The sequence below is a fragment of the Arvicanthis niloticus genome, chromosome 24, assembly GCF_011762505.2.
Source record: "Arvicanthis niloticus isolate mArvNil1 chromosome 24, mArvNil1.pat.X, whole genome shotgun sequence".
Lineage (NCBI taxonomy): Eukaryota > Metazoa > Chordata > Mammalia > Rodentia > Muridae > Arvicanthis > Arvicanthis niloticus.
In genome coordinates this window covers 26029407-26055392 of record NC_133432.1, presented here as the reverse complement: position 1 = coordinate 26055392, position 25986 = coordinate 26029407, and the positions used below count along the sequence as shown (strand labels likewise).

The 25986-nt window shown below is 48.3% G+C and overlaps 2 protein-coding genes across 7 annotated transcripts in view; one reads left to right on the top strand and one right to left on the bottom strand.

Annotated features, from left to right (window-relative positions):
• Nucleotides 1–3690: 3690 nt before the first annotated feature.
• On the bottom strand, nt 3691–17248 carry Mdh2 (malate dehydrogenase 2). The gene is made up of 9 exons (XM_076923192.1): nt 17063–17248; nt 11087–11255; nt 10353–10436; nt 8423–8532; nt 8104–8229; nt 6448–6525; nt 4795–4894; nt 4344–4495; nt 3691–4007 (listed from the first exon to the last, which is right to left on the bottom strand). Exons 1-9 carry the CDS (start codon nt 17126–17128, stop codon nt 3876–3878), a joined length of 1017 nt encoding a protein of 338 aa, XP_076779307.1. The 5' UTR covers nt 17129–17248; the 3' UTR covers nt 3691–3875.
• Nucleotides 17249–17504: 256 nt separating this feature from the next.
• Styxl1 (serine/threonine/tyrosine interacting like 1) overlaps nt 17505–25986 on the top strand; it is a 30694-nt gene continuing 22212 nt past the window's right edge. Inside the window, exons 1-2 of one of the 6 annotated variants that reach the window (XM_076923190.1) lie at nt 17505–17709; nt 25547–25650. In XM_076923190.1, the coding sequence (XP_076779305.1) occupies nt 25548–25650 (103 nt within the window). In that variant the 5' untranslated portion in view covers nt 17505–17709; nt 25547. Of the gene's footprint in view, nt 17710–25543; nt 25651–25986 lie in introns of all 6 variants that reach the window. The other 5 variants (XM_076923189.1, XM_076923191.1, XM_076923188.1 and 2 more) reach the window with 5 other exon arrangements.

Here is a 25986-nt window from a genome sequence, read left to right as displayed (position 1 = left end):
CCACAGTGCCGTGGTTACATGTGCATATTGCCACACCTGGCTTTTTCCGTGTGCCCTTCAAACTCAGGTCGTCCGTGCTGACGTGTCCTAGGCATTTCGCCCACTCAGCATCTCCCCGATGGAGCTGATAGGTTTCTAAGAGAGTGGAAATGGGGCTGGGAAATGTGCCCGCCCTTCCCGAGCTGCTCACAGCCACCCCATCGCTGGCCCTCAGCCCTTCTGCTGTGTTCTGGCAGCGTGGAGAGCCAGGCTTTGGCTGGGAGTCTCCTGGAGCTGGCTTTCCCAGAATGCAATCTAGAGCGCGCCCCAGTCACACCTGGCGTGCAAAGATGATTTTTTTTCCTCACAAGAAGCTTTGGTCCGTGGTGTTACACAGAATTGTGAAGTTATTTGAAACATCCTCCTTTTGTTTGGTTTGTATTTGTGTGCATGTGTGAACAGGTGTGTATGTCCGTGTGTGCACTTGTGTGTGGAGGCCAGAGGTCAACTTTAGATGGTCCTCAGAATATCTAGTCTGTCCATCTTGGTTTTGAGACACTGTCATGGGCCTGCCACTCACTGACTAGGCCAGGCTGCCTGGCCAGTGAGCTCTCGGGATTCAAACTCAAGGCCTTGTGCTTACTCTTTACCCAGTGAGTTGTTGCCCTTAGGATTTTTTTTTTTTTTTTTTTTTTTTTTTTTTTACTAGATTGTAAGACTTTTGTTTGTTTGTTTGTTTGTTGTTTTGAGACAGGGTTTCTCTGTATAGCCCTGGCTGTCCTGGAACTCACTCTGTAGACCAGGCTGGCCTCGAATTCAGAAATCCGCCTGCGTCTGCCTCCCAAGTGCTGGGACTAAAGGCGTGCGCCACCACTGACCGGCTAGATTGTGAGACTTTTGATCACAAACTTTGTAGTTGGCAAGGTCATGTCTCAGGGACAGAAGTTTGAATACACCACACTTGCTCCGTTGCTTCCTGAAATGCTACCACAGTCCAGAGCTAGCCCAGTCCAGAGCTAGCCCAGTGCTCTCCTCTGAGTGAGTAGACTGCCAAGGAAGACTTAAGATTCTTGCTCTACCTAATGATCTGGAGGTGTCTTCTCTGGAGCCCTGGGGTCTCACCCTTCACCTTTGTTTCTCCTGCTAGTTCTTAGACCAGAGCTGTCAGGCAGGCAAGGGAGAGGCTGGAGCCAACACCAACATGGTAGTATACATCTGAGATGCCAGCACTCAGGAAAGAGCAGCAGGATTCTGACATCAACTTGGCCAAAATAGTGAGACTGTCAAGAAAGCATGTAACCAGAGGATATAGACAACTGCTTTCCTGGTTTCAATTTCGCCATGGACTTTTGCTTGGTGGTAGGTAAGTGTATACGTGGTGATAGTTAGTTTGTATCTGGTTTCTCTTCTCTTCCTCTTTAGGTTGAGACACTGTCTCTATATGTAGCCCTGGCTGTCCTGAAACTATGTAGACCAGGTTGGCCTCCAACTCAACTCAACCCTGCCTTTGTGTCCCAGGGCTGGAATTAAAGGCATGTGTTCCTCGCCTCACTCCAGTTTCTGTTTCTAATGGCAGTTCTAACAGTACGTAAGTTCAAGAAGTTGTATGGACTTTGGGTCTAGTTATTTTTGGGTGTGTAATGCTTTTATTTACTTAAGGGAATTTTTTTCTTTAATAATAAAGTCTGTACAAACAGAAGACTAACCAGGATTGGGCAAATGGCCCAGTCAAGTAGAGTGCTGGCTAATAATGCAAGCACGAGAACCTGAGTTTGATTTCTATTACCAATCTTTAAAATAATAATAATAATAATAATAATAATAATAATAATAATAATAATAATAAAATACAGGGCCTGGAGACTGGAGATATCCCAGCCTTTGCCAGCACCCATGGGGCAGCCCTGAGATATGTATGAGCAGATTCACAACCAAGAGGTCACTAGATAGACCTTAGCTTCAGCCTGTCAGGCGCATGACAGGATGCAGAATTGTGAGTCAGGGAGGAGTTGGTTTTGTCGTTCCCGCTCCTGGAACAGGACTGCACTATGTAGGCCAGGCTGACCATGAACTCCACAGCACCCCTCAGCCCTTTTATTTTTGGTGGCATCAGGATCCAGTCTGTTCTCTGTTGCTGTGACAAACATCATGGCCAAAAACATCTCAGGGAAGGAGGGGTTATGTGACTTACACTTCCAGGTCACAGGGACGTCAGGGTTGGAACCTGAGAGCAGGCCTGCTTGCCATTCTACATATTACCTCAGTCAGACCAAGGCACTCACTTCACAGTCAAACAAGGGCAGAACGCTTACACTCAGCCAGATTTTTAAACGATTTATTATTTTGTTTTGTTGAGACAGGGTCTTACTCTGTCTGGTTTGGAACTCACTGTGTAGACCAGGTTAGCCTGGAGCTCATAGAGATCCACCTGCCTCATCTCCTGAGTGCTGGGATTAAAGGTGTGCTACCATACCCAGTTATTAATATGTTTGTGTGGCTATCTGTTCCTGCACCTTTGCTCACAGAAGCCAGAGGCACTGTAGGGCCCCCTGGAGTTGGAGTTACAGGCCAGTGTGAACTGTCTGGCCTGTGTGCTGGTAACCAAACTAGGAGGTTCTATAGTACAGGCCCTTAACCAGCTCTCTCTAGCCCCAGTGAGCTTTTCTTCATCATAAGACCACCTGTCCAGGGCATGGGACTGCCCACAGTGGGCTGGGTCTCCCTATACCAATTCACTATCAAGGCAACTCCAGAGAGACTTGCCTGCAGGTGCATCTAACCTAGGCAACATAGAGGGAGGTGTCTATTCCCATTAGTTCTTCATTGTGTCAATAAAGGAAGCGGAAGTCAATTGCTGGGTGACGGGAAAAGGTGGGACTTCTGGGTCCCAGGAGGAAAAGGGAGAGGGAGGATGAAACCACCATGTTAAGATCTTGGGGGGCTAGAAATGGCGGCCTCTGGTTGGCTAGAATAGATTAGCTGATAAGAGCGCAGCAATTGTGCTATCTGGCTAGTTTTAAAATATTCAAACTGTCTAGTGTTTTCCATCCATCGAGCAAAAGTGGGCAGGAGGGGAAAGGGGGCAGCCAGGGAACAGCAGTGGCTGATCTCGGAGCTAAGATGAGAGTGTGGCTATGGGTAAAGGAGCTAGTGTGTCTTTTCAAATTAAAAACAGGGCAATCACTCAATTGAAAAACTCCCCTTTCAGGTGACTCTAGGCTGTGTCAAACTGATGGTTGAGCTAAGCAGGACAGAACCTAGCAGACATGCTGGAAAGCACTCTGGCCCAGCCATGCCCCTAATCTTAGCTGCTGCTCTCAAGTTCTGAGGCAGAGTCTCCCTCAGCTGCCTGGGATTGCTCTCAACTCTGGAGTGCAGGCGAGCCTTGGCCTTCAGACCCTCCTGCCTCATCATCCATGGAGTAGCTGGGGTATGCACTGATAGGCTTGCCTTAGACTTCTTTGAAGCTTCATAGGCCTCTGCCTAACGTGGGAATAGCCTTAGCTCTTGTGGTTGTTATTATCTTGAGATAAAGTCTCCCTATGTAGTCTTCACTGGCTTGTAGTTCAGTATGTAGACCAGTCTGGACTTGAAATCAGAGATCATCTTGGTTTTACCTTGAGTGCTGAAATTCAAGGCATGAACCACCATGCCCAACCACAGACTATTCCTAATTAGGTGAGCTGATGGGAAAGGAAATGTAAAGAGACCTTGAAAAAGAAAATCAGAGCCTGCTTTATTGTCATCATCAACAGACCAGACATGATTTGGAAGGGATACTGCTGCTGATACAACACCCTTCATCAAAGCAAATTAGACTCTCAAGTGGTTCCAATGACATGGCTGATGCTGAATAAGTTAGGGTGCTGCTGCTGCCCGAGGCTCACACCTCTCCCTTACTTCATGTTCTTGACAAAGTCCTCGCCTTTCTTGATGGAGGCTTTCAGCTCAGGGATGGCCTCAGCGATCATTTTCTCCTCAAAAGGACTGATTTTGCCAATGCCTAGGTTCTTCTCCAGGCCCTTTTTCTGGAAGAGAGAGGAAATGGCGACATGTGAAACCACATTCTAGCTTGGTTTGGCAGCACAGTGCTCTACCACTAAGCCACACCACCAGTCTCTCACTGGGGCTTCTAAGCAGAAGGGCCGCAGCTTAGCTGCACACCAGCCCGAGAGCCCTTTTGTGACAGCCATTCACAGCTGCTACCTTCCCCAAACGATACTTGCACGGCCCTGGCCTAAAACATATTGTTCTCCCTCCCTGAAAGCCAAGCAGGTGCCATGCAGCGCCGTGTGGCCACTGCCCAGAGGGAAGGTGTGGGAGTCAAGAGGCACAAGCACAGCCTGCTGGCCCTGGATACGCACCCCCAACAGCAAGGGCGTAGAGAAGTAAGTGCACTCTGTCTCTTTGGACTGAACAAAAGAACACTCAACGACTCCTTCCTTCCCGTTCATGGCGTCCACGAGGGAGAAGACAAAGCGGGCTCCAGCATAAGCCATGGACAGAGTAGCAGAACCTAGAAGAGAATGGTGGGTCAGCACTGCCAGTACCAGACGCCAGAAAGCACCTGCACCCCACACTCATGGTGGAGAATCTGGGCCTGCATTTCTGTACTTCCCTGTCTTTAAAGTCACCTTCACTCTACAGAAAATTGAGCTGTCTTCTAGAACCTTCTCTTCAGGCAGAGGCAGATAGACCATGGAGAGAGGCACCCGTTCACCACCCAGGGACACCACACCCAGCCTTTCTCTATTACCATAATATTCCTGGCCTTCAGTGTCACTGTCCCACCCCTAGGAATGCCTGGGACTCCACCTGCTCCAGCCTTGGCCTTCACGACTTCTGTGCCAGCCTCCTGGATCCTCCCGGTGAGTGTGGCCAGCTGGTCTTGGGGAAACTCAACCTTGGGGGTACACTGCAGGGCAAGCCAAAGACTGTGTGAGCAATTTCCTGGTGCAAGACCCTCCACATGCCCCAGGCCTGGCCCAATCTCGCCTCTCTACAATGTGTTCTATCCTAGCACCACTGCAAAAAGAAATCAGGCTTCATTTCCTCTTGGGGATGTAGCCTAGGGCCTCTCTTATGCCAGACAGAGGTCCTACCACTCAACCACTCAACCACGAAGACTCCAGAGTCCTTTCTTATAGACAAAGCAAAATCACTTTTTTTTTTTTCTCCCCGAGACAGGGTTTCCCTGTGTAGTCCTGGCTGTCCTGGAACTCACTCTGTAGACCAGGCTGGCCTCGAACTCAGAAATCCGCCTGCCTCTGCCTCCCAAGTGCTGGGATTAAAGGCGTGCGCCACCACAGCCCGGCCGCAAAATCACTTTTTTGGGGAGGCCCAGTGAACCCTCTCCACTTTTTCTTTTTTTCTTTCTTTTTTTGGGGGGTTGAGACATCTTATGTAGCCCAGGCTGGCCTTGAATTCATGATGCAGCCAAGAATACCTCTGATTTCCTAACCCTCCTGCTTCTGCCTCCCTGTGCAGCCACCATGCATAGCCACCCTAATTACTTGTGTGTGCATATGTGTATACATTTCAAGGCCTGAGTTCATGTCAGCTGTCTTCAACCACTATTCAGCTTATGTTTTGAGACAGGCTCTCTCACTGAACTCAGCTCCAACTAGGTCAGGCTGACTACCTAGCAGTCTTCTGATCTCCTCCAGAGCAGTAACTAGTACTACAGCCTTGCACCTGGCTCTTTACCACACGGATGCTGGGAGTCCGACTCAGGCCCTTGTGTTTGGGCGGCAGGCACTTTACTGACTGAGCCGTCTTCCCACCACTCTGCCAGGATTTACACTGAGCAGCATAGTCCATGACTACGTGCAGTGGGTCCACCAGAGATCACCTCACCTTCAGACCTCACCCAGGTTTCTCTCATCTCTTCTTTATCGGCCCCATTTGCAACCAGCTCTTCCTTTTGTGACCTGCAGCCACCAATGAGCTTGGAGAACCTTTGTTTTAGAATCATATCCACTGACCCATCTCTCTTTCCCTAGGTTTACAGGGTCTTAATAGTCAAGATGAAGGCCGCCATGTTTCCTCTTGGTTCACTTATACAGTATGCTATGCACCACAGATACGAGTCCTTAGTACATTGTATTCAGAGGCTACGGAGCTGATTTATACATCTCACTCATACAGCTGAGGGTAACCTTGAACCCCTGATCCTCTTGCCACTACCTCTTGAAAGTGGGAATTAGAGCTGTCCACCATCACACCTGGCTTCCTACAGTGCCTGCTTTGATCTCATGGGCAGTTTCCCAGTGTGCTGGAGCCTGCTGCTTCCAACAACATCCAGCCCACAGTGGATAGTCAGGAAAACCTAGACAGCTGGGTTCTAAACACAGCAGGAATCCAGAGGCCAGGCCCACTTGTCCCAGACTGTTCTGAGGGCTTCAAGTCAACCTTGAGACCGTGTTTATGATATCTCTATCTTCCCACTTCTCTCTTACAGTCACGTACCTGAGAGATCAGGGGGATGATCGTCTTCCCGGCGTGGCCACCAATGACAGGCACGTTGACTCGAGCTGGATCCAAACCCTACTCACCAAAGCAGGAAGCTTGATTGTTAACAAGTTCTCTTGAGTAAAAAACAAGTCACAGTCACCCAAACCACACAGACTGGAAACCCAGGATGCTTGAAAACAAACCAGGAGGAACCAGAGTCTGGCCCCATCACATGATCAGTCACTGTGAGCAGGTGCAGGGAAGGGACAGTAGGGTGGTTTAAATATGCTTGGCCCAAGGAGTGGCACTGTTAGGAGGTACAGCCTCGTTGGAGAATGTGCATCACTGTGCAGATGAGTCTTGAGACCCTTATCCTAGCTGCCCGAAAGACAGTCTTCTTCCGAAGGCCTTGGATCAAGACGCACAACTCTCAGCTCCTCCAGCACCCTGTCTACCTGGAGACTACCATGCTTCCTGCCATGATAATGGACTGAACCTGTGAACCTTTAAGCCAGCTGCAATTATATCTTTTCCTAAGAGCTGACTTGCTTATGCTGTCTCTTCACAGCAATGGAAACCCTAAGGGGCCACCAAAGGCTCCTCTGTCACAGGCCAGGCTGTGTTGCCCACCTTGATAGTCACCTGATAACGTCCTCATGTAGCCAGAGGACAGCAATGCTCCTTCCTATGCTAAGGTCATTCTTCATGAAAAAGCTCCAACAAGTCTCCCATCCTTACCCAGATAAAGAGTTCTTTCTCCAAAACTCAGAGAAACTAAACCTGTTCCACACCCCGTGGCGGGACAGCAGAAGCACAGGCTCACGGCAGCAGGGCTGCTAGTGAGAGGCACACACCGCAAGCCAAAATGACTGCCAAGCAGGGTGTGAAAGGCACCAGCAGACACCGGCTGATACGGCTCTGGTTAAGAGTGCTTGCTGGTCTCGCAGGGACCTGATTTGGTTCCCACTACCACACGGCATGGCTCACAACTGCCTGTGACTCCAGTTCCAGAAGGATGTGACACTCTCCTCTGGATACTCACAGCTGCACATTTCCACTCACATATAACTAAAAATAAGATAAATTTATATCTACACATGTATATTAAAAAAAAAAAAAAAAAAGAAAGAAAGAAAGAAAGAAAGAAAGAAAGAAAAGAAAGAGCTGGGCACAGCCCAAGAGTCAGGAAGCAGGCAGGATGTGAATCCTTCCATGTGAGCTACTACAGGTGACCTCAGAAAAGGAGGGAGAACTAGAGGCCTTGATGACAGTTCAGTTACTTCAGGATTTCTGGAACTTTCCTAAATCCTTATCACCGTGTGTAAGGACTAGCAGATAAGTCGTTTTTCCAGGGCGTAGTAAATGGGACAGGTGGTTCCTATCCAAGAGTAGGTAAGAGTCTGAACCCTGGTGTAGTGGGAAGAGGTCAAGGGCAGAGAGCACGCTAAGCCAGTCTGAGCCTGTGGGGTCCACAGTCTGGACTCGTACAAAAAACAAAACAAAACAACAACAAAAAACAAAACAAAACAAAAAAAAACCACTGAAGCTGGCTACTAAGACAGAACTCTCAGGTCCAAGTTCCCTGCCATATTCCTTGTCTTCCCATAAGCAGGGATGGCTGAGCGGTTCAGACAACAGATAACTGAGAGTCACCCACAGGGTCTCCCTCACCTTCAGTTCTGCCACAAACGTGTTCGCTCTGACAATGTCAAGGGTTGTCACACCAAAGATCTTGTTGGGGTTGTACACGCCATGCTTCTTGAAAACCTCTGCTGTGATGGGGATGGTGGAGTTAACCTAAAAAAGTCATGAGACAGATGTCAGCTCAGAGTTGAGCTCAGCAACAGGCCATGCTGGTAACAGTACGTCACCTGCAAGGCAAGGCGGCCATACCATAGGAACAAAGACACATCTCCTGAAGGACACTTGTTCCTTGGCAGCCCTTTAGCCAACTCACGCATACTCACCCAGCCCTGCCCCCTGTACTCACTGGGTTGGCAATGATGCAAATCATGGCTTCAGGACAGTGCTGGGCACAGGCAGCCGTCAAGGTGGCCACAATGGTAGCATTGGTGTTGAATAGGTCATCCCGTGTCATTCCTAGGATGATCCAGGGTGAGAGAACCACATAAAACATTATGAAATTTCAAAAAAAAATTATTGTATGTTTATTTTTTCTTCTGTGTGCACACGTCATGGTGAGTGCAAGTGTCAAAGGACAACTTGCAGGAGCTGGCCCTCACCTTCCACTCTGGGGGGCACAGAGGTCTTTGTACTCACAAACAAGCACTAAGAGAACCAGGAATCATGCAGGAGTGTCTCCTCAAGGGAGGAGATAGAAACCAAATACCTGTACTCCATCTACGGGGCCGAGAGTGGATTTTGTTAACGGCCTGCTGACCTTTCTGCTATCTGGAGGCAGACCTCACCCAATTACCAAGAGTGACTATCCCAGGCTCTTCCCTCCCTAGACCTTCACTCACCCTGAAGGGAGATGGGACAGTACTTTATGGCCTGCAGACCTCTATGCTCAGTCAGAAACCACACCAGACTCTAGGCCTTTCAGTTACAGAACCCACGCTCATGATGGAAGGTAATCTGTAACAGGGTCTCATGATGGAAGGTGATCTGTAACAGGGTCTCTATGATGTCAAACTTTATTGTGACTTGGACTTGGACTGCGAGCTGCCAACGTTTTCCCAAACTGTACTGTGTTTTTAAGTTTTTATTTTATTATTTATTTATTTAAGACAAGTTCTCTCTGTGTAACAGTCCTGGGTTGTTCTAGTACTTACTATGTAGACCAGGCTGGCCTCAAACTCAGAGATCTGCCTGCCTCTGCCTCCCAAGTGCTGGGATTAAAGGTGTGCCAGAATGCTCAGCTTGTTCTGTGTTTTAAACTTGTTGAATGAACCACCTGGCTTAGACTCCCTGAAGTCTGATCCAGGTTGATGAAGTCAATCTGCACTGGGTTTTCATTCTTATCTCTTCAAGTGTTTCACTTCCCTGTCTGACACCTGTAGGAACCCCTCAACTGGTGCCCAAAATGGGCACAAGACCCTGAGAGAAGATAAGAAAAGTTTTAATTTTTTTCTAGAAATTAGAGGTTAGGGAAACTCACTAAAAAGGGGTCTCAACCTTAATGTGAGAGAATGAACTACGGGCTCTCCTCAGGCTTACAAGACAAAGCATTTTGTACAATTAGTGAAATATTTGTTAAAATCCAAAAAACCCGAAATCCTTAGAGCCACAGCTTGGCACTGCTATGCACAGGGGCTAGAGCACAGAGAGCCATGAGAAGGAGAGCAGGAAAGTCCCTGTCAGTGTGGGCACCAGTGACCGGATGTGAGGGGTCAGGCTGGGTGCTAACCAGCTCTCCCCACTAAGCCACCTGGAAGGTCTATCAAGGGGAGCAGGAGTCTTAAGGTGGCGCTGGGTGGAACAGATAGAGGGCTAAGTAGAGTGACATTTGCTGTCAACTTCAAGTTCTGTCCACAGCACCGGAGCCAGCAGACACCTGTAGGGTTAATTTGCCAAGTGGTCATGTGACTTTTACCCTAGACAAAGAGGAAGCCTTTGGAGATCTTTGAAAGGGGAGTAAATCCACAGGTATCAGCAGAACGCCCTTCTCAACTGTGTAAGGACACTTCAGGTGAGGCTTTAAGTATTTATTAATAAAAAACTGAATTTGTATGTGTGTATGTGGTAGCCTGCAGAGCTGGAGTGGGTGTTGGATCCCTTGGAGCTGGAATTGCAGGCATCTGTGAGCTATCCACTGTGGATGCTGGGATCTGCAATCAGGTCCTCCTGCACTGCAGTAAGTGCCCTTAACAGCTGAGCCCTCTGTCTACCCCATCCCCACCCCAGGCGGCTTACACACACACACACACACACACACACACACACACACACACACACACCTGGCTTCCTGGGCACTCCGGCTGGGATGACCACCACATCACAACCTTTCAGGCAATCTGGCAGCTGCTCCGGTCCGAGGTAGCCTGGGAAGAACACCCAATTAGAACAGTGTCACCTTTCTGAGCCCAGGAAAGCCACATCTGAGGGGAAAGTACACAATTGGTGGGTCCCATCTGTCAAGTGCCAGCCCCTGTCTAAGGGGAAGAAGAGCCCCTCTGGAGCAGACTAGTTCTACAGAAACTAGCATGGATCCTCCTGTCTCTACCTCTTGAGTGGTGGAAATTAAACTCAGGGCTTTGTGCATAGCAAACTATACCCCCACCCCGAGACTTTTTCACAAGGTCTTAAACATACAGCCCAGGGTTACCTTGAACCTGTGACCCTTCTGCCTTAACCCTACCAAGTGCTGGGGTGACAGGTGGCCTGCTTCATACGTCTAAAACAATTATGAGGTGTGTGTGTGCAATCACAGCACACGTGTGGGTTCTCACCTTCCACCTTCATGTGGGTTCTGGGGAAGGAACCCCGGCCACCAGACTTACACAGCAGGTACTCACCCACCAGTTGCTTTCCAAGACACCACAGCTTAAGTATTTGTAGACCCAAGTCCAAAACAATGCAGGCATTTGGGCATTTGTGAAACCTCACTCTAACATTCTATGAGCCTGTCTACAACCCAGCCCCTGGCTACTGCAGGGACCACGGTGGTCTCCATGGCAGCCGCACCCAGTACCTTTTACATTTGCTCTGGTCTCGATGTGACTCAGATCTGCTGCCACACCAGGCGTGTGAGCGATATCGTAGAGGGTCAGGCGGCTCACTAGGGGGCTGTTCTTCAGGAGGAGGGAAAGGGGTTGCCCAATGCCCCCAGAGGCTCCCAGCACAGCTACTTTAGCATTGTTCTAAAAAAAAAAAAAAAAAAAAAGCAGAGAGACGCACCCTTTAGACAGAGCCAGCAGGGCACTCCAAAACCACAGCACGGGGCTTTAGATGACGCAATGCCAAAGCAAGACCCAGCAGCCATATCAATCAGCTACACTGTGGAAGAACTCTGGACCTCCACCCCAAAGTCCAACTTCAAGTGGCGGGGACACAAGCCTAGAGATGGCAGGATCCAGGGGTCATACTCCAAATGTCTTTTCTACAAGATAAAGAGGCAGCTCCACCCAGGCAGCCAGCTGGACCCATAGCAGCAGCCTTACCTTTGGTCTGTAGTTTTTAATCTGTAGTTTAAGAACTATACATTACTGGAGAGCAGCAGCCCCTTACTGCACTAAGAGCTAGGTAGGAAAGCCGGAAGAGAAAGACTGTCACCATGGGGACTTGTTCCAGGATCCTTACCTCACTGGGAAAGTCTCCCACAATAAGCAGTAGCACTGTATATCACTGACTGACACACATCCTCCTGTCTGCTCGCCCAACCCCTCTCCTGCTCCCTCCCCATGGGCACTTTTGAGGTACTGGGAATTGAACCAAGTGCTCTGTTACTGAACTACATCATCAGCCCCTCTGCACCTGTACTGTAAACCATCTCACCATTACTTGTGGGCTGGCAAGATGACCCAGCAAGGAGAGGTGTTTGCTGGAAAGGCGAGGACCTGATTTTGAGCCTTACGACCCACACGTGGAGCAAGAGACCAACTCCAGAAACCTGTTTCCTGACCTTCATGCATACCCACATGTGATAAAATATAAAATTAAAAAGATTACTCATAACACTTAGTACACTGTAAATATGCAGAGGGCTGTGAAGATAGTATTGTTTAGGGAAAAATGACAAGAAAAGTTTGTACATGTTCAGTATGCAAGTAATGTATTTTTGAAAAACGTTTACATCCCTACTTCTCCCTGTATGTTATGTACGTATCTGCATGAATGCATGCCATGTACAAGCATGTCCATACCACAAGAGGGTATCAGGTCCTCTGTACTAGAGTTAGACAGTTGTGAGACACCCCGTGTGGGCGCTGGGAACTGAGCTCAGGTCCACTGTACCTGCTCTTAGCCTTTGAGCCATCTCTCCAGTTCCTATTTTTTTCCTTTTTTGAACAGTTTCAGTCCAAGGCTGGCTGGACCTGTGGGTGGAGGCCACATGGATACACAGCAGGAAGTAATTAATGCTGTAATAAGTAATAATGGGCTTCAGTTATCAGAAACCAAAGCCCAAGGTTGGGGAGTGACTCAGTGACTGAGTGCTTGCCCAGCACGTAGGAGAGGGCCTGGGTTCCATCCCCAGGGTAGAAGAAAAGAAAGTGGTGGGGGTGGGGGAGTGGATACACACCTATAATCCCGGCAGGGGAGTCCTGAGTTAGAGAACAGCCTGGACTGTACAGGGAGGTCATCTCTAAACAAACGTTAACAAGATGGCCTCTCGGCCCTGCCTGCCCCAAGCTGCTCCTGCCTCCCACACTCCACTCAGGCATCCCCTAGTTGCCCTCTCTAGGCACAGCTCCATCATTTCACTTCATCAGAAATCTCTGAAAGCTCCTGGTGCTTTACAGCTGACAGGGCAGCGGTGGGTCCATCATGAAAAGTACAGGGTGATCCCAAACAGAGAGTGGAAGAAAACCATTTGCATGGCTTCTGTTTATTCTGTTCTTTTGAGACAGGTCCTGCTATGTAGCCCAGGCTGACCTAGAACTCAGAGGAACTGGCGTGGGCTCACAGGACTGCTTCAAGACATCCAGCTTAAAATCTGTTGCTTGTATCTAACAAGTAAATCTTAACAACTAAAAACCTTAAATGCTACCAAGAAACAAAAACAGTTAGTGCCCATCTAGGGCCCTTAAGTGGACCTGTTCCATACAGTATTGCTGGGGCAGGGGAGGGAGAGGCTTTTCTCACTCGGTCCTATGCAGTGTACTGAGGTACAGTTTTGTTTGTACAGGTACCAGCAACTGTGCTAACACATACCAAAACCTGGTCCCTGAGTAATGAGATCTTAGAAAAAAAAATGGTTTTTTATTACATTTGACTAAGTAGTCAGTGGACAACGTACAGGAGCTGGCTCTATTCTTCACTAAGAGGCTATGCGAGTGGAAGGGTGGGTAACTCAGGTGGAAAAGCTTGCGGGCACATGCCTTTACCCTGAGTCATTGTCAACCCAGTGGGATCTCTCCAAGGCACTATCTCGGTGGTTCCTTCCAACCCCACTGCCCTTTGCTGAGAGCCCAGAGTCACTATCAACAGCCCACTGCCTAGCAACTATATCAAGGATGGATAGAACCATAACACACTTCATTCACAACTTCAGCTTTCAGAATGTAAGTCTGTGTTTCAAAACATCTAGGTTTGTGTTTCTACTATATGAATACACATACCGATCAGAAAGAAACACATGGGGGCAGGGGAGGGACACACAGAAGCCCTCAACTACATTTTACCATTGAGACAGCAGAGCCCAAACACGCTTAGTGCCAGGTGCCTTTGGATTTACTCCACTGTTTTCTCAAGAGCTATGTGGACACCCAGCTGGCATTTTCTTTTAGTTTTTCCAAATCTACTGAAAGCTGAGCCACTGAATTTTTTTAAATACCCCATGCTTGCTCTTTCTCCAAAGTCTTTACACTGTACCACTGAGCCACGGCCCAGCCCCTCACTGGGGGATTCTAGGTAGGTGCTCTACCACTGAGCCACGCCCCCAGCCCCTCACTGGGTGACTCCAGACACATGCGCTACCACTGAGTGCTACCTCTAGCAAGCTCATCTCAGTAAATACCAGTCACATAGCTCCAAACCCTGGTATCATTCTCGACTCCACTCTCCCTTAGCTGATCAGCAAATTCTGCCAGCACCACTGATTTTCACCACACCTAGTGTCACCCACATCACAATGACACCTTACCTGTCTCCCTTACCTACCAAGTGCCTGCTCTATTCAAAATGGTACCTCACTTTTGAGATAACATCCACGTTTTACAAGGCTTGCTGGGTTCCCGCCATTCCTCCCTTGATAATCTCGATTATTCCACACCTCTCTACCCCACATGCTGGACTCTCAGTCACCGTCCACCTGCCTGCAATTCTTTCTACACATAATCTATGCTTTCTTCTCCTCTTCACTGAAACGTCACATTCCTGATGCTGGGCCTGTGCCTATGGGATGGCTAGGCAAGTGAAAGCACTAGCTTCAAAAGCCAGAGGACAGGAGTTCAATCCCTAATCTTTCCCACATAGTGAAAAGAGAAAACAGACTCCAGCAACGTGTCCTCTGCACTCTACTATGCTGTGACATGCACAGACCCACACAGCCCTTCCCCCAACTAAAAATACGATCTTGACTTCCTTCCTTGTCAACCCCCTTTCCCCTGGGCTCACCACTAATTGAGATACTTTGTGACAACAGAGAGACAACAACATGTCTACAGTATAGATTCTGGGGCTAAAGAGATGGCTGAGTGATTGTCAAGCTTGATGACCTGCGTTAACTCACAGGATTTACATGGTAGAAGGTGAAAACCAACTCTTTCAAGATGTCCTGTCCTACACCTGTGAGATATGCTACATGCACACACACACACAATTATAATTTTTAAAATCAAAATACAGCATTCTGTGCTTTGCCCACTATCAAAATTTAAATGGGAGTTGGCATATGGTGCACACCTTTAATCTCAGCACATGGAAAGTATAGAAGACAGAGACAGGTGGCTCTTTAGTCTGAGGCCAGCTAGGTCTACACAGAGAGGCCCAGGTCTAGGCCAGGCAAGGTTGCGTAGCGAGTCTTTCTTAAAAACAAAAACAAGCAAACAAACCCAACTAGGCTCAACATGGGTATGCAACTCACCGACACAACATTCACTTAGCATGCATATGGCCCCAAGTTCCATCCTCAGCCACACACACACACACACCAGCACTTGGCCACATGACTCACCATCTCTGCTGAGCTAACCCTACTCTACTGGCCCCACACTCATCTTCATATCCACCTACCACAGTTAGCTCATCTGTGGCCGGCCCTAGGTCACCTTCATTCATCTTTGTGTCTCTGAGCACCCAGGGCCTTGTACATGCCTAGCAAGTGTTTACCACTGGACTATATCCCCAGCGCTGCTTCTCTTCAGAGTCCTCCTAAATCACCCAGGCAGGTCTCAAACTTTTAATCTTTCTGCTGGGAACTTGAGCGGCTGGGACTACAAGCATACATCATCATACCCAGTGTGTAATATGTTTAGCTTGGCTTTTTGTCCCATTTTTTTGGTGTGTGTGTGTGTGTGTGTGTGTGTGTGTGTGTGCGTGCACAGGTACCGATGGAGGCCAGAAGAAGGCTTCAGATCCTCTGGAGCTGGAGTCCCAGGTAACAGGAGCCACCTGCCTTGGGTCCTGGGAACCAAACTCTGTTCTCTGCAAAACTCAGCAAGCACTTTTACCAGCCAAGCACTTCTCCAGTCCCTGGTGCTTTTCAATGAACTGATTGAATGAGGAACAGGAAGACATGACCTGAATGATAAGAAATGGAGAGTTCCCTCGAATTATCAGTTCCCCTTTGGAGCAATGGTAATTATTTCTCAAGCCTTGGTTGCATCGATTTTGCTAGAGTTTGTAAAACTACAGACCCTACCCTCTTGACATGATCCTGGGACTCCTTTACTGACTCTGACATGCACTAGTTAAAGAAGCACTGGCCCTGTAGAAGATGACTATAAATAGCTTAGCTCTAACTGTCCTAGGCCAAGTCTACCCAAAGCAGGGATGATCCTCCAAGAATAATTCAAAAAAGAGACAAGGCTCCAGTGAAGGAGATGGCTCCGTGGGACATCAAAGCCCACTTCCCCAGGCTGGCAGGTTCAGTCAAAGGCCTTCTCTCAAAGAAACAGGGTCTTCAATAGTGGTTCTCAGCCTTCCTAATGCTGCAACCCTTTAATACAGTTCCTCATGTTGAGGTGATCCCCCCCCCGCGCCCCCATAAAATTATTTCCATTGCTACTTCGTAACTGTAATTCTGCTACTGTTACGAATCGTAATGTAATCATCTGATATGGGACCCCTGTGAAAGGGTCATTCGATCCCAAGGTTGAGAACCGCTCTCTGGTCCAGAGTGATGGCCAAGACACCGATGTCCTTCTCTGGCCTCTGTACAATCATGTGCACATACACCACATACACATAAAAAAAAAATCACTTTTGAAAAACGACTCTTGGTGCCCGTCTTTAATCACAGTACTGAGGCAGAGAACTGTGTGAGTTCGAGGCCAGCCTGGTCTACATAGATGAGCAAAAAGCAAGCAATCCTTTAGCGGGAAGGCCACTGACAGTGGTTAGAAGGGCTAGTTTCAATCAAGTCTGTCAAACTACTGTCACCTTGGCTCAGTCCTCTACCCTCAGAGCCTCCGGCTGCCGGTACTGCAAAATTAATGTTCCGCGTTATTTCTCCTCCTCATGCATCAGTCACATGGAGGCTACGAGGAGAAAATCAGTTGTGCCGAAGCAATGCAAAGTTGCATATAAAGCAACTTGCTTCCGGACCGAGAGCCTTGGCTCCTGCACCAACATGGAGCGCAGACTCTCTGGGGGTTAACCTGGACTGACTTTCTCCTTTTTCCAGCTTTTCTATACAGGATGTTGGTGGGGACATGAGCCGGCGGCCCAGACGTCCAGAGTGAGCCTTGGCGGGTTTAAAAAAAAAAAAAAAAAAAAAAAAAAAACGAGCTCCCGGGGTGCATGTGCCGCCCCCGGAGTTCCTTTCTAGGCAGGCAGCCCCTCGTACCTGGGCCGAAGTGCTGAAGCTGCGGCGGAGAGCGGCACCGGCAGGACGGGCAAGAGCGGACAGCATGGCTGGGGCGGGCGGGGCACGGACCTAGCGCAAGAGCTCAGAGGAGACAAGTGACTCCAACGACCTCCACTCCGCGCAGTGTCCGCCCGGTCTAGAGCTACCTGATCTCGCGAGAGAAGCCCCAGAAGTTTGGCTCCGCGACACCAAATCTCGCGAGATAGGCTCGGCTGTGCCGTTCTTGGGCTGGCACGGCCAAGACCCGGCCCACTTTCGAGGTCTCGCGAGAGAAGCCTGTCGTCACGCCCCCTGTAGTTCGTACGAAATCATCTCTGAGCTCCGCCCACTTCAGAGATCTCGCGAGAGAGGCTCGGTTTCGCTTTGTCAGGTCGTTCCCTCCCCCTCACACCCCCCCCCTCCGCCGTTACGCTTTGCCCACTTCCGAGATCTGCGGATTGGACAGTCACAGGGAGTAGGCGGGATCTTGGCATCGCCCCTAGCAACCTGGTGCTGGGAGGACTTGTGGAGCGCTCGCCTAGAGGACAGGCGCTAGGTCAGAAATACCTTACGGGAACTGTTCGTTATCCGTGGTGGGGCTCCAGACAGACGTCCTGCCGGGGAGCCCGACCGAAGTCCCGCAGCAGGTCAGGCGGCCCCGGAGCTCCTGACCTCAGCCAGGCCCAGCTTTCCTGTCCCCGGGGAGAGGCTGTCTGGGGTCCCGGGGCGGGGTGGGCAGCAACTCCCCACCTCTGTTTCCATCAAAGCCGCCCCTCCTACAAGTTACACGGAGCCTTGTTGAGTTTCCGGCTTTGCACACACCCCTGCTCGTCTTATCGAGTACTCGCGTTGACTTGGCAACAGGCGATGATGTGCAGGACCAAGGTCCTGTGGTACGGTGGAAGAAACGTTTGGAGACTGTGACTCAGGCTCTGGGTTTGTCTCTACCCTTCAAACTCTCCAGCAGTGCAGGGAGCACAATTCTATAACTAACTCCACCTCTTGCTTTTCCTGCTTTCCCCCCTCCTTTTCCTTCTTTTCTTACTAAAATCCGCACAACACACGGATTTTTAAAAACTATTCTAAAGTTAAGGATCAGGGCTGGAGGGATGACTCGGTGGTTAAGAGCACTTGCTGCTCTTGCAGAATTTAGATCCTAGGCCTCTGGCAGGTGGCTCATAACCCCCTGTAACTCTAGCTTCACGGATAGCCATTGCCTCTGGCCTCTGCAGGCACCCGAGTGCACATACCCACGGAGACACAAAGAAATAAACGTAATTTAAAATGATAAAAATGTAAAACTAAGGACACATACACATGTGCACACATATGCATCTACATACATTCAAACGCATGCTACACACATAAAAAATATTCAGAAGGCTGCAACAGGAGGATTGATGTGAGTTTGAGGCCAACGTGAAACTCTGTTCAAAAAAAAAAAAAAAAAAAAACCCAAAATAACAATCACACAAACAAAGTTGAGGATCTGGGATTAGAGAAGGATCTGGAAGCAGGGGCACAGGTTGGGTTTGATTAAAACGCTCGACATGAATGTGAAATTCTCCAGGAATAAAATGTAAGTTCAGTGTCCTAGCTCTGCTTGAGCAGGCCTATAATCCCAGGTACTTGGAGGCTGAAGCAGGATGGTAGGGAGCAGGCCTATAATCCCAGGTACTTGGAGGCTGAAGCAGGATGGTAGGCAGCAAGTTCAGTGACTCAGTCTGGCTGGGGACAGTGACAGAGAAGGCACGGCTGGTGGTAACAGACAACATGAGAACTAAAGAACACAGCAACACACGAGAGTTCACAGTGGCTGGCTGACTCTCTTCCCTGGCCTCTAGCTTTTTGCTGGACTGATAAAGTATACTACCAGCCCAGTCTGGAATTGAACATGCTTCCATGCTTCCCCTGGTTCTTTCCTGCCTTTGGGGAGCGGAATCTAGTGGGCCTCTGAGCAACATTTGGAGAAGTGATATGTGAACCTGGGAAAATGGGTTTGGAATGGCAAATGGAAGATTAAAGAACCTTCCAGAAGATGAGCCCTAAACTGAGACCTCCCAGGAGAATGGGTGGGTCTCAGCAGGACCCCCCCCCCCCCCCGCGGAGGAGGAAAGTGTCTCTTGTCTGGAAGCTTGCCTAGAATTGGTGAGCTGGTAATATGGTTCAGTGAGCAAAGAAGCTTGCTGCCAAGCCTGATAACCTGAGTTCAATCTCCAGGCCCCACGCAGTGGAAGGAAAAAACCCAACACGCTGTTGATTCTTCAATAGTGGGAAATGCATAGGCAAGGGAAAGGAGGAGGCAGGAAAATGTGGACTTGAATCCAGGGAGACACTTTGTTTCTGTTGGGGTGGGGATATTTTGATAAGCACTGCCCTGGATCTTATCTCCGGAATATAATTGTTTAACTTTCTGACATCATCTAGGGGTCAGGAGGTCTGTATTTATTAATAAATAATCAATTAACTAATTAATTTTGGTTTTCCAAGACAGAGTTTCTCTGTAGCCCCGGCTTTCCTGGAACTCTGTTATTGGACTTATGAACTCAGAGATCCGCCTGCCTCTACCTCCCAAGTGCTGGGATTAAATGCTGCACTGTCACCACCACTACGCTATTATTAATATTTTTAAGGCAGGGTTTAATGTACCCTGCGCTTTTCTCAGACTTTCTGTGTAGCCAGGGATGGCCTTGAACTTCTGATCTTCCTGCCTCTAACTCCAGAGTGTTGAGATCCCAGGCTTGCATCAATATACCCAGTTTATGCAGTGTTGGTGATGCAATCCAGGCCCTTGTGAATGAGAGGCAAATACTGTACCCACTGAGCTCATCTTGTTCTGTTCCTCCAACTTGAGACCATTCTGAGAGTGGGCCCCAGTGAATTCTGGTAGAGTTAACTGACTTTAGAGGAGGTTGGAAATATCAGGTGTTCTGGACCCCTGAAAACTAGCTGAGTTGGGTCTTATTCTTTGGGAGGGGTGTCTAGCAAAGCTTTTGAGATCATCACAAGCATGCTAGGAGGAAACAGAACTTGATTTAAGCACAGAGGATCCCAGGGTCTGAGGATATGGGGGATGGAGTGGCTGGGAGATTTGGGGGGGGGGGAGACTATACAATGAGATGGCTGGAATGTGAAGGAAGGAAGGGGGAGCCAGAGAAGGACAGAGGTGGGACCAGTACAGGCTGGTCACAAGGGCAGAGAGGGTAAAAAAGAGTTGGTGGTTAATCAGGTCTGAGGTACGAATGACAGGGAAGTGGAGGGGCCTGGAGATGGACATTAGTTGGTAGAATACTTGCCAAGCATGCATGAAGTCCAGGGTTGGCTTCTTACACCTCATAAAGTGGCATCTGCATGGTGGTGCCAGCCTCCGTTCCCTGTACTTAAAAGGTACAGGAAGAAGGGTAGGAGGGTCAGGAATTTAAGATCATCCTTGACTCTATTATAGAGTTTGAGGTCAGCCCAGGCTACATGAGACCCTGTCTCAAAACTAATAATAAAAAGGGATGTGGGTTGCTAGAAAGATGGCTTAGTGGTTAAGAGTTTGCACTGCTCTTGCAGAGGACCTGAGCAGTTCTCAACACCTACTTGAGGCAACTCACAGCTGCCTAATAGCTCTGGGGGACCCAACACCCTTTCCTCCCCTCCATCAGCCCCTGCATTCACATTGCACAGAACCATACACACACATACACATAAATAAAAACAAAACTAAATTGTTACTTAATGAGTCAGACATGGTGGTACATACCTTTGATCCCAGCACTAGAGAGCCAGAGGCAGGTAGATCTTTTTGAGTTCCTGGTCAACCAGAGATGCATAGCGAGAGCCTGTGTCAACAAACAAATGAATGTGGAGAATCAGGCCGGGAAGAGTGTATATAAGTCAAAAGGGAAGTTGGGTTATGTGGAAGGAAGACGGACTGGGAAAAGAGCTACATTTGAGGCTGAATTGAGTTTACTGTTGAGTTGTTCTGAGAGGGGGCAGGTGGTGTGATGGGGACATGGTGCAAGAAGAAATGTCAGTGAGACAGACAAGACACTAGAGCCATCCCTACAGAGAGGAGAGTTGGGACTAGGAATTGCTCAGTTGGTAGAGTGCTTGCCCGGTACACAGAAGAGCTCTGGATTTCATTCCCAGCACCACTGCCCTAGAGTTTCCATTGCTGTGATAAAAAACTATGACCAAAAACATCTTGGGGAGGGAAGAGTTTATCCCATCTTACAGTGTGTAGTCCATCTTCCAAGCAGGGGGAATTCTGGGAAGAAGTTGATGTAGTGGCAGTGGAGGAACAGTGCTTATGGCTCGTTCCTCACGACTTGCTCAGCCTGCTTTCTTATAGCACCCAGGACCACCAGCCCAGGGGTGGTACTGCTCACAGTGAGCTTGGACCTCCCATATCAGTCAGCCAATCAAGAACATGCTCTCCGGGCTCACCACAGGCCAGTCGGGTGGGAACATCTTCTCGATTGAGGCTCCCTCTTCCCAAATGACACTTGATTGTTTCAAGCTGACAGACATGAAACTAGCCAGCACAGTCACATAAACAGGGCATGGAAGTGCATGCATGCTTGTAGTCCCAGCACAGACGAGGTCAGAGATGGCTTCAGGAGTTTGGGATCATTCTCTGCCTGCACAATGAAACACTGTGGATGTGAGAAACGGCAGTCATCCAATTTCTACTCCGGCATCTCCCCAGGCTCCCTCCTGTTTCTAGCCCTGCTATACTTTGTGTCTAGGAAGAAGCAACTTTCTGTCTACTGGCTCCTCCACCCAGCCCGTCTGAAATGATTTGATTGCTGAAACACATGTCTACATTCCTATTCAGTCTGCCTCCCTCCAAACACCAAGGTTATTGTTGTGGTTTTGTGTCAAGCTGTGGCGCTGCACTCAGTGCTTCGCTACTAAGCGACTAAGCATAACTCAGGTCATCCCAGTGCTCAGGAAGCCGAGGCAGTGCCCTGCTTTTAAAACAAACAAACAAACAAACAAACACAAAATGAAACAAAAGACAGTGCATCTGTAACGTCAACTTGGGTCTTTTTATTTTTTTCATTTTACATGCATTTCACCTGCATGTTTGTCTGTGGGGAAATGTCAGACCTTGGAGTTAGAGACACTTGTGAGCTGCCATGTGGGTGCTGGGATTTGAACCTGGGTCCTCTGGATGAACAGTCAGTGCTCTTAACTGCTGAGCCATCTCTCCAGCCCATCAACTTGAGTTTTTACAAAAAAATTCTTAATTACATTTTTATTTATCTTGTGTGCATATGCGTGTGGGCATCAGCATGTCATGGTGCCTGTGCGAAGGTCAGAGAAGTCTGGGAATGTGAGAACTGAGAAGTTTGTTTAGAAATTGCCTTTACAAATCAAACTCTGACCCAGTGTGTAACCAAATTTGTAGCAAAACCCTGACTCAAAACAAAAACGTTCAGCCATGTTGTATTTGAGATATCCATCAGGCTCGGAAGTCTGGAGTCTGAGTCAAGGCTCAGTAGCGTGTGGGAGTGAGGGAGTATGTGATTCTACTTACATTCAAGGGGGTCTCTGAGATACCGAGTTTTACAGCGGTGAACACGGATCTGAACTCGATATAATTTTTTTCTGAGACAAGGTCTCATGCAGCCAGGTTGGTCTTGAACTTGCTTCATAGCTAGGAATTACCTTGAACTTCTGGTTCTCCTGACCCCACCTCCCATGCACAGAGATCACAAGTGTCCACCACCCCAGCCCACCTTGAGACGGGGCTACTGCCCCCTTATGGAGGAAGAGACTGAGGCATAGAGAAAGTAATTATGCCCCTAGGATAATGTAGCCAAGAGCAAGCGGCAGAGCCCAAAACCAGACTAAGAAAGCCTGACGTTTAGCTAAGCGGTGGTGGCACGCCCTTTAATGCCAGCATTTGGGAGGCAGAGGCAGAAGCAGAGGCAAGTGGATCCATGGGAGTTCAAGGCCAGCCTGGTCTATAAAGTGAGTTCCAGGATAGTGAGCGCTACACAGGGAAACCCTGCCTTGAATAACAAAAAGAAGTAAGTAAATAAATAAACAAACAAGCAAGCAAGCAAAGCCGGTAGAGGTGAGAAAACGGAGCCTGTGAATATATATTACACTCAGTAGAAGTGCTTGTATTGCAAGTGTGAGGACAAGAGTTTGGGGATCTTAGAACCCAAGTAAAAGGCCAGGCACAGTGCACCAGCTTGGAAACCCACGGATAGCAAGATGGACTACGGAGGCGGGCAGCTGGAGGTTCATTGACTATCTAGCCTGGCCTACTTCATGACTCTCCAGGCTAGTGAGAGAGCCTGTTTCACAGGTGGAGAGAGTCTAAACAGGATGGCAGGTTGTCTTCTGTTCTCCACATGTGTGAGGAATATACACATATATGGGTGGGATAGAGGATGAAGAGAGATGAGGCAGGCGCGGTGTGGCTGTGTGCTCAGAAAGGACCTGTTGCAGTGGTGATGCTGGGTTTGGGATCTGGGAATTGAAGTCTTTGATGAATATAGCTTTTTAGATTTATTTGATTTGTGTGAGTGTTTTGCCTGCATGTATGTATGTATGTAATCTTATGTGTGCCTGGTGCCAATGAAGGTTGGGAGCCATTGGATTCCTTGGAACTGGAGTCATAGATGGTTGTGAGCCTCTGTGTGGGTGCTGGGAACTGAAGATGAGCCATCTGTAAGAGTAACAAATTCTCTCAATTGCTGAGCCATCTCTCCTGCACCAAATAGTGGCTTGTTTCAGAGCTTTGTATCAGCGCCTCAAGTGGAGCCTGTTTTGAGTAAGGTTACTCCTCTGGACTCAGTTTCTCTTCCACATTTCTCTGCTGGTCTTCTTGATGAACTCTTCTAGAAGGTAGCTTCCCTACAGGAAGCTGCTGTGTGTGTCCACCCCTTCTGGAAACGGTATGCTGGGAACTAAGTGTCCCAAAAGGACACCCCCCCCCCCCAGGAGCCAGAGCCAGCTCCGTACACATCAGCCTTGATGTCAGATCCTGAGCACAGCCCACAGTGCAGTAGCCTCGTGTTCTTCTCCAGCTGCAGCTGCATCATTCCTGACCTCCTATGCCCCAGCTCACTCTTGCTCCCATGAGAATAGTGTTCTTTGTCTCCTTCCCCTTCCTCCATCCATCCATCCAGCCTCCCGGAATCTCAGTTGAGCAGCCACTGCTGTAAATGGCCTCTGACCAGTCCCTCAGCCGGGGAGGAAGATTCAACTGTGAGCCTGTGGCAGACATCTCATACTCAAACCATAATATTAAAACATCTTAACGACTTATTTTAAACTGTGTATTCATGTGTGCCTGTGTGTGGGTACATACACATGTAAGTGCCAGTGGAGGCCATAAGAGGGTGCTGGATCCCCTGAAACTAGATTCACAGGCAGTTACGGAATATACAACGTGGGAATTGGGACTTTCTGCAAAAGCATTACACAATCTTGACCACAAAGGTATCTCTCCAGTACCTAATTTTAAACATTAATTATTAGGGATTGGAAGACAACCCCTAATAAATAGTTATTAATTAATTATTTAATTAATAACAAACAATTAATTATTAATTATTAATACAAGCGTTTATTACTCTTGCAGAGGTTCCTGTGACACTATGGCTCACAACTGTCCATAATTCTAGTTCCAGCACAGCTGACAGCCTCCTCAGGACTTCATGAGCACAGACATGCACATAGTACAAATACAAACAGGCAAAACACCCAGAAAATAAATAAATCTAAAAGATTTAACTCTGTGTGTGTGTGTGTGTGTGTGTGTGTGTGTGCGCGTGCATGTGCATGTAATGGCATGCACATGGCTATCACAGGACAACTTTTAGGAGTCCATTCTCTCCTACCATGGGGTCAAACTCAAGTCATCAGGCGTGCACAGCATGCTTTCCCACTCTAACCAGTCTTGCCCACCCCAGCCAGCGTCTTTTATAGTGCACTTCCTAGTTATGTTATGTCACGTTAGTGTGTGGTTCTAGCTGCGTTCCCTGCTGGGCTGAAACCTTGATAAGGTTGCCTTGCCTTCCGTGGTTATTTCTAAGGTGGAGCTAAGAGGTGCTCATTAATTGTTTGCTAATAATAAAAAAGTAGAACTGACAAGGTAGCTGAGGACCAGGGCATTTGCCTAGCATGCAGGGACCCCAGGCTCAGCTCCCAGGGCTCGCATACACACACACATGCACTTGCACAGGTGCACACATACACACACAACTAGAGAGAGAGAGAGCAAGTGAAATAACTGTTTACAGCTTCCTTGGTATTACATGGCTTCGTATGTTGTAACAGTTACATATTCATGTTAGTTTGCATATTCATATGTTGTGATTTACAAGTGCTAGGCAAGCACTCTGTCAATTGAACTATGGCCCAGGCCCTTACATCCATTTTTTGAAGTGTTTAATTCAGTATCTCATTTTCTGGTCATTTGTCTAACTAGAAAGATGTCTGTTAAATGTGTACGTTGTTGGTTCTTCCCAGTAGGATGGCTGACCTGCTTTTCTGTGAGCCAACAGAACTCTACAACATCTTGAACCAGGTTTCCAAGCTGTCCAGATTAGCTGAGCCCAACTACCTCTGCTTACTGGGTAAGTAGAAAACAACACACCAACCCAAACACACACATCACACATCAACACACCAACCCAAACACATGCATCAACATGCAGACTACATGACACACATCGATACACACCAACCCAAACACACACTATCACACACCAACACATCAACCCAAACACCTACAAATATCAAGATGCAGACACATAACACACATCAACACACACCAACACACCAAACCAAACACACATACCAACAACATACAACACAGGACATATAGGCCAACACACCAAAGCAAACACACACACTACCAACAACATACAGACATACCATACACACACACACACACACACACATACACACAC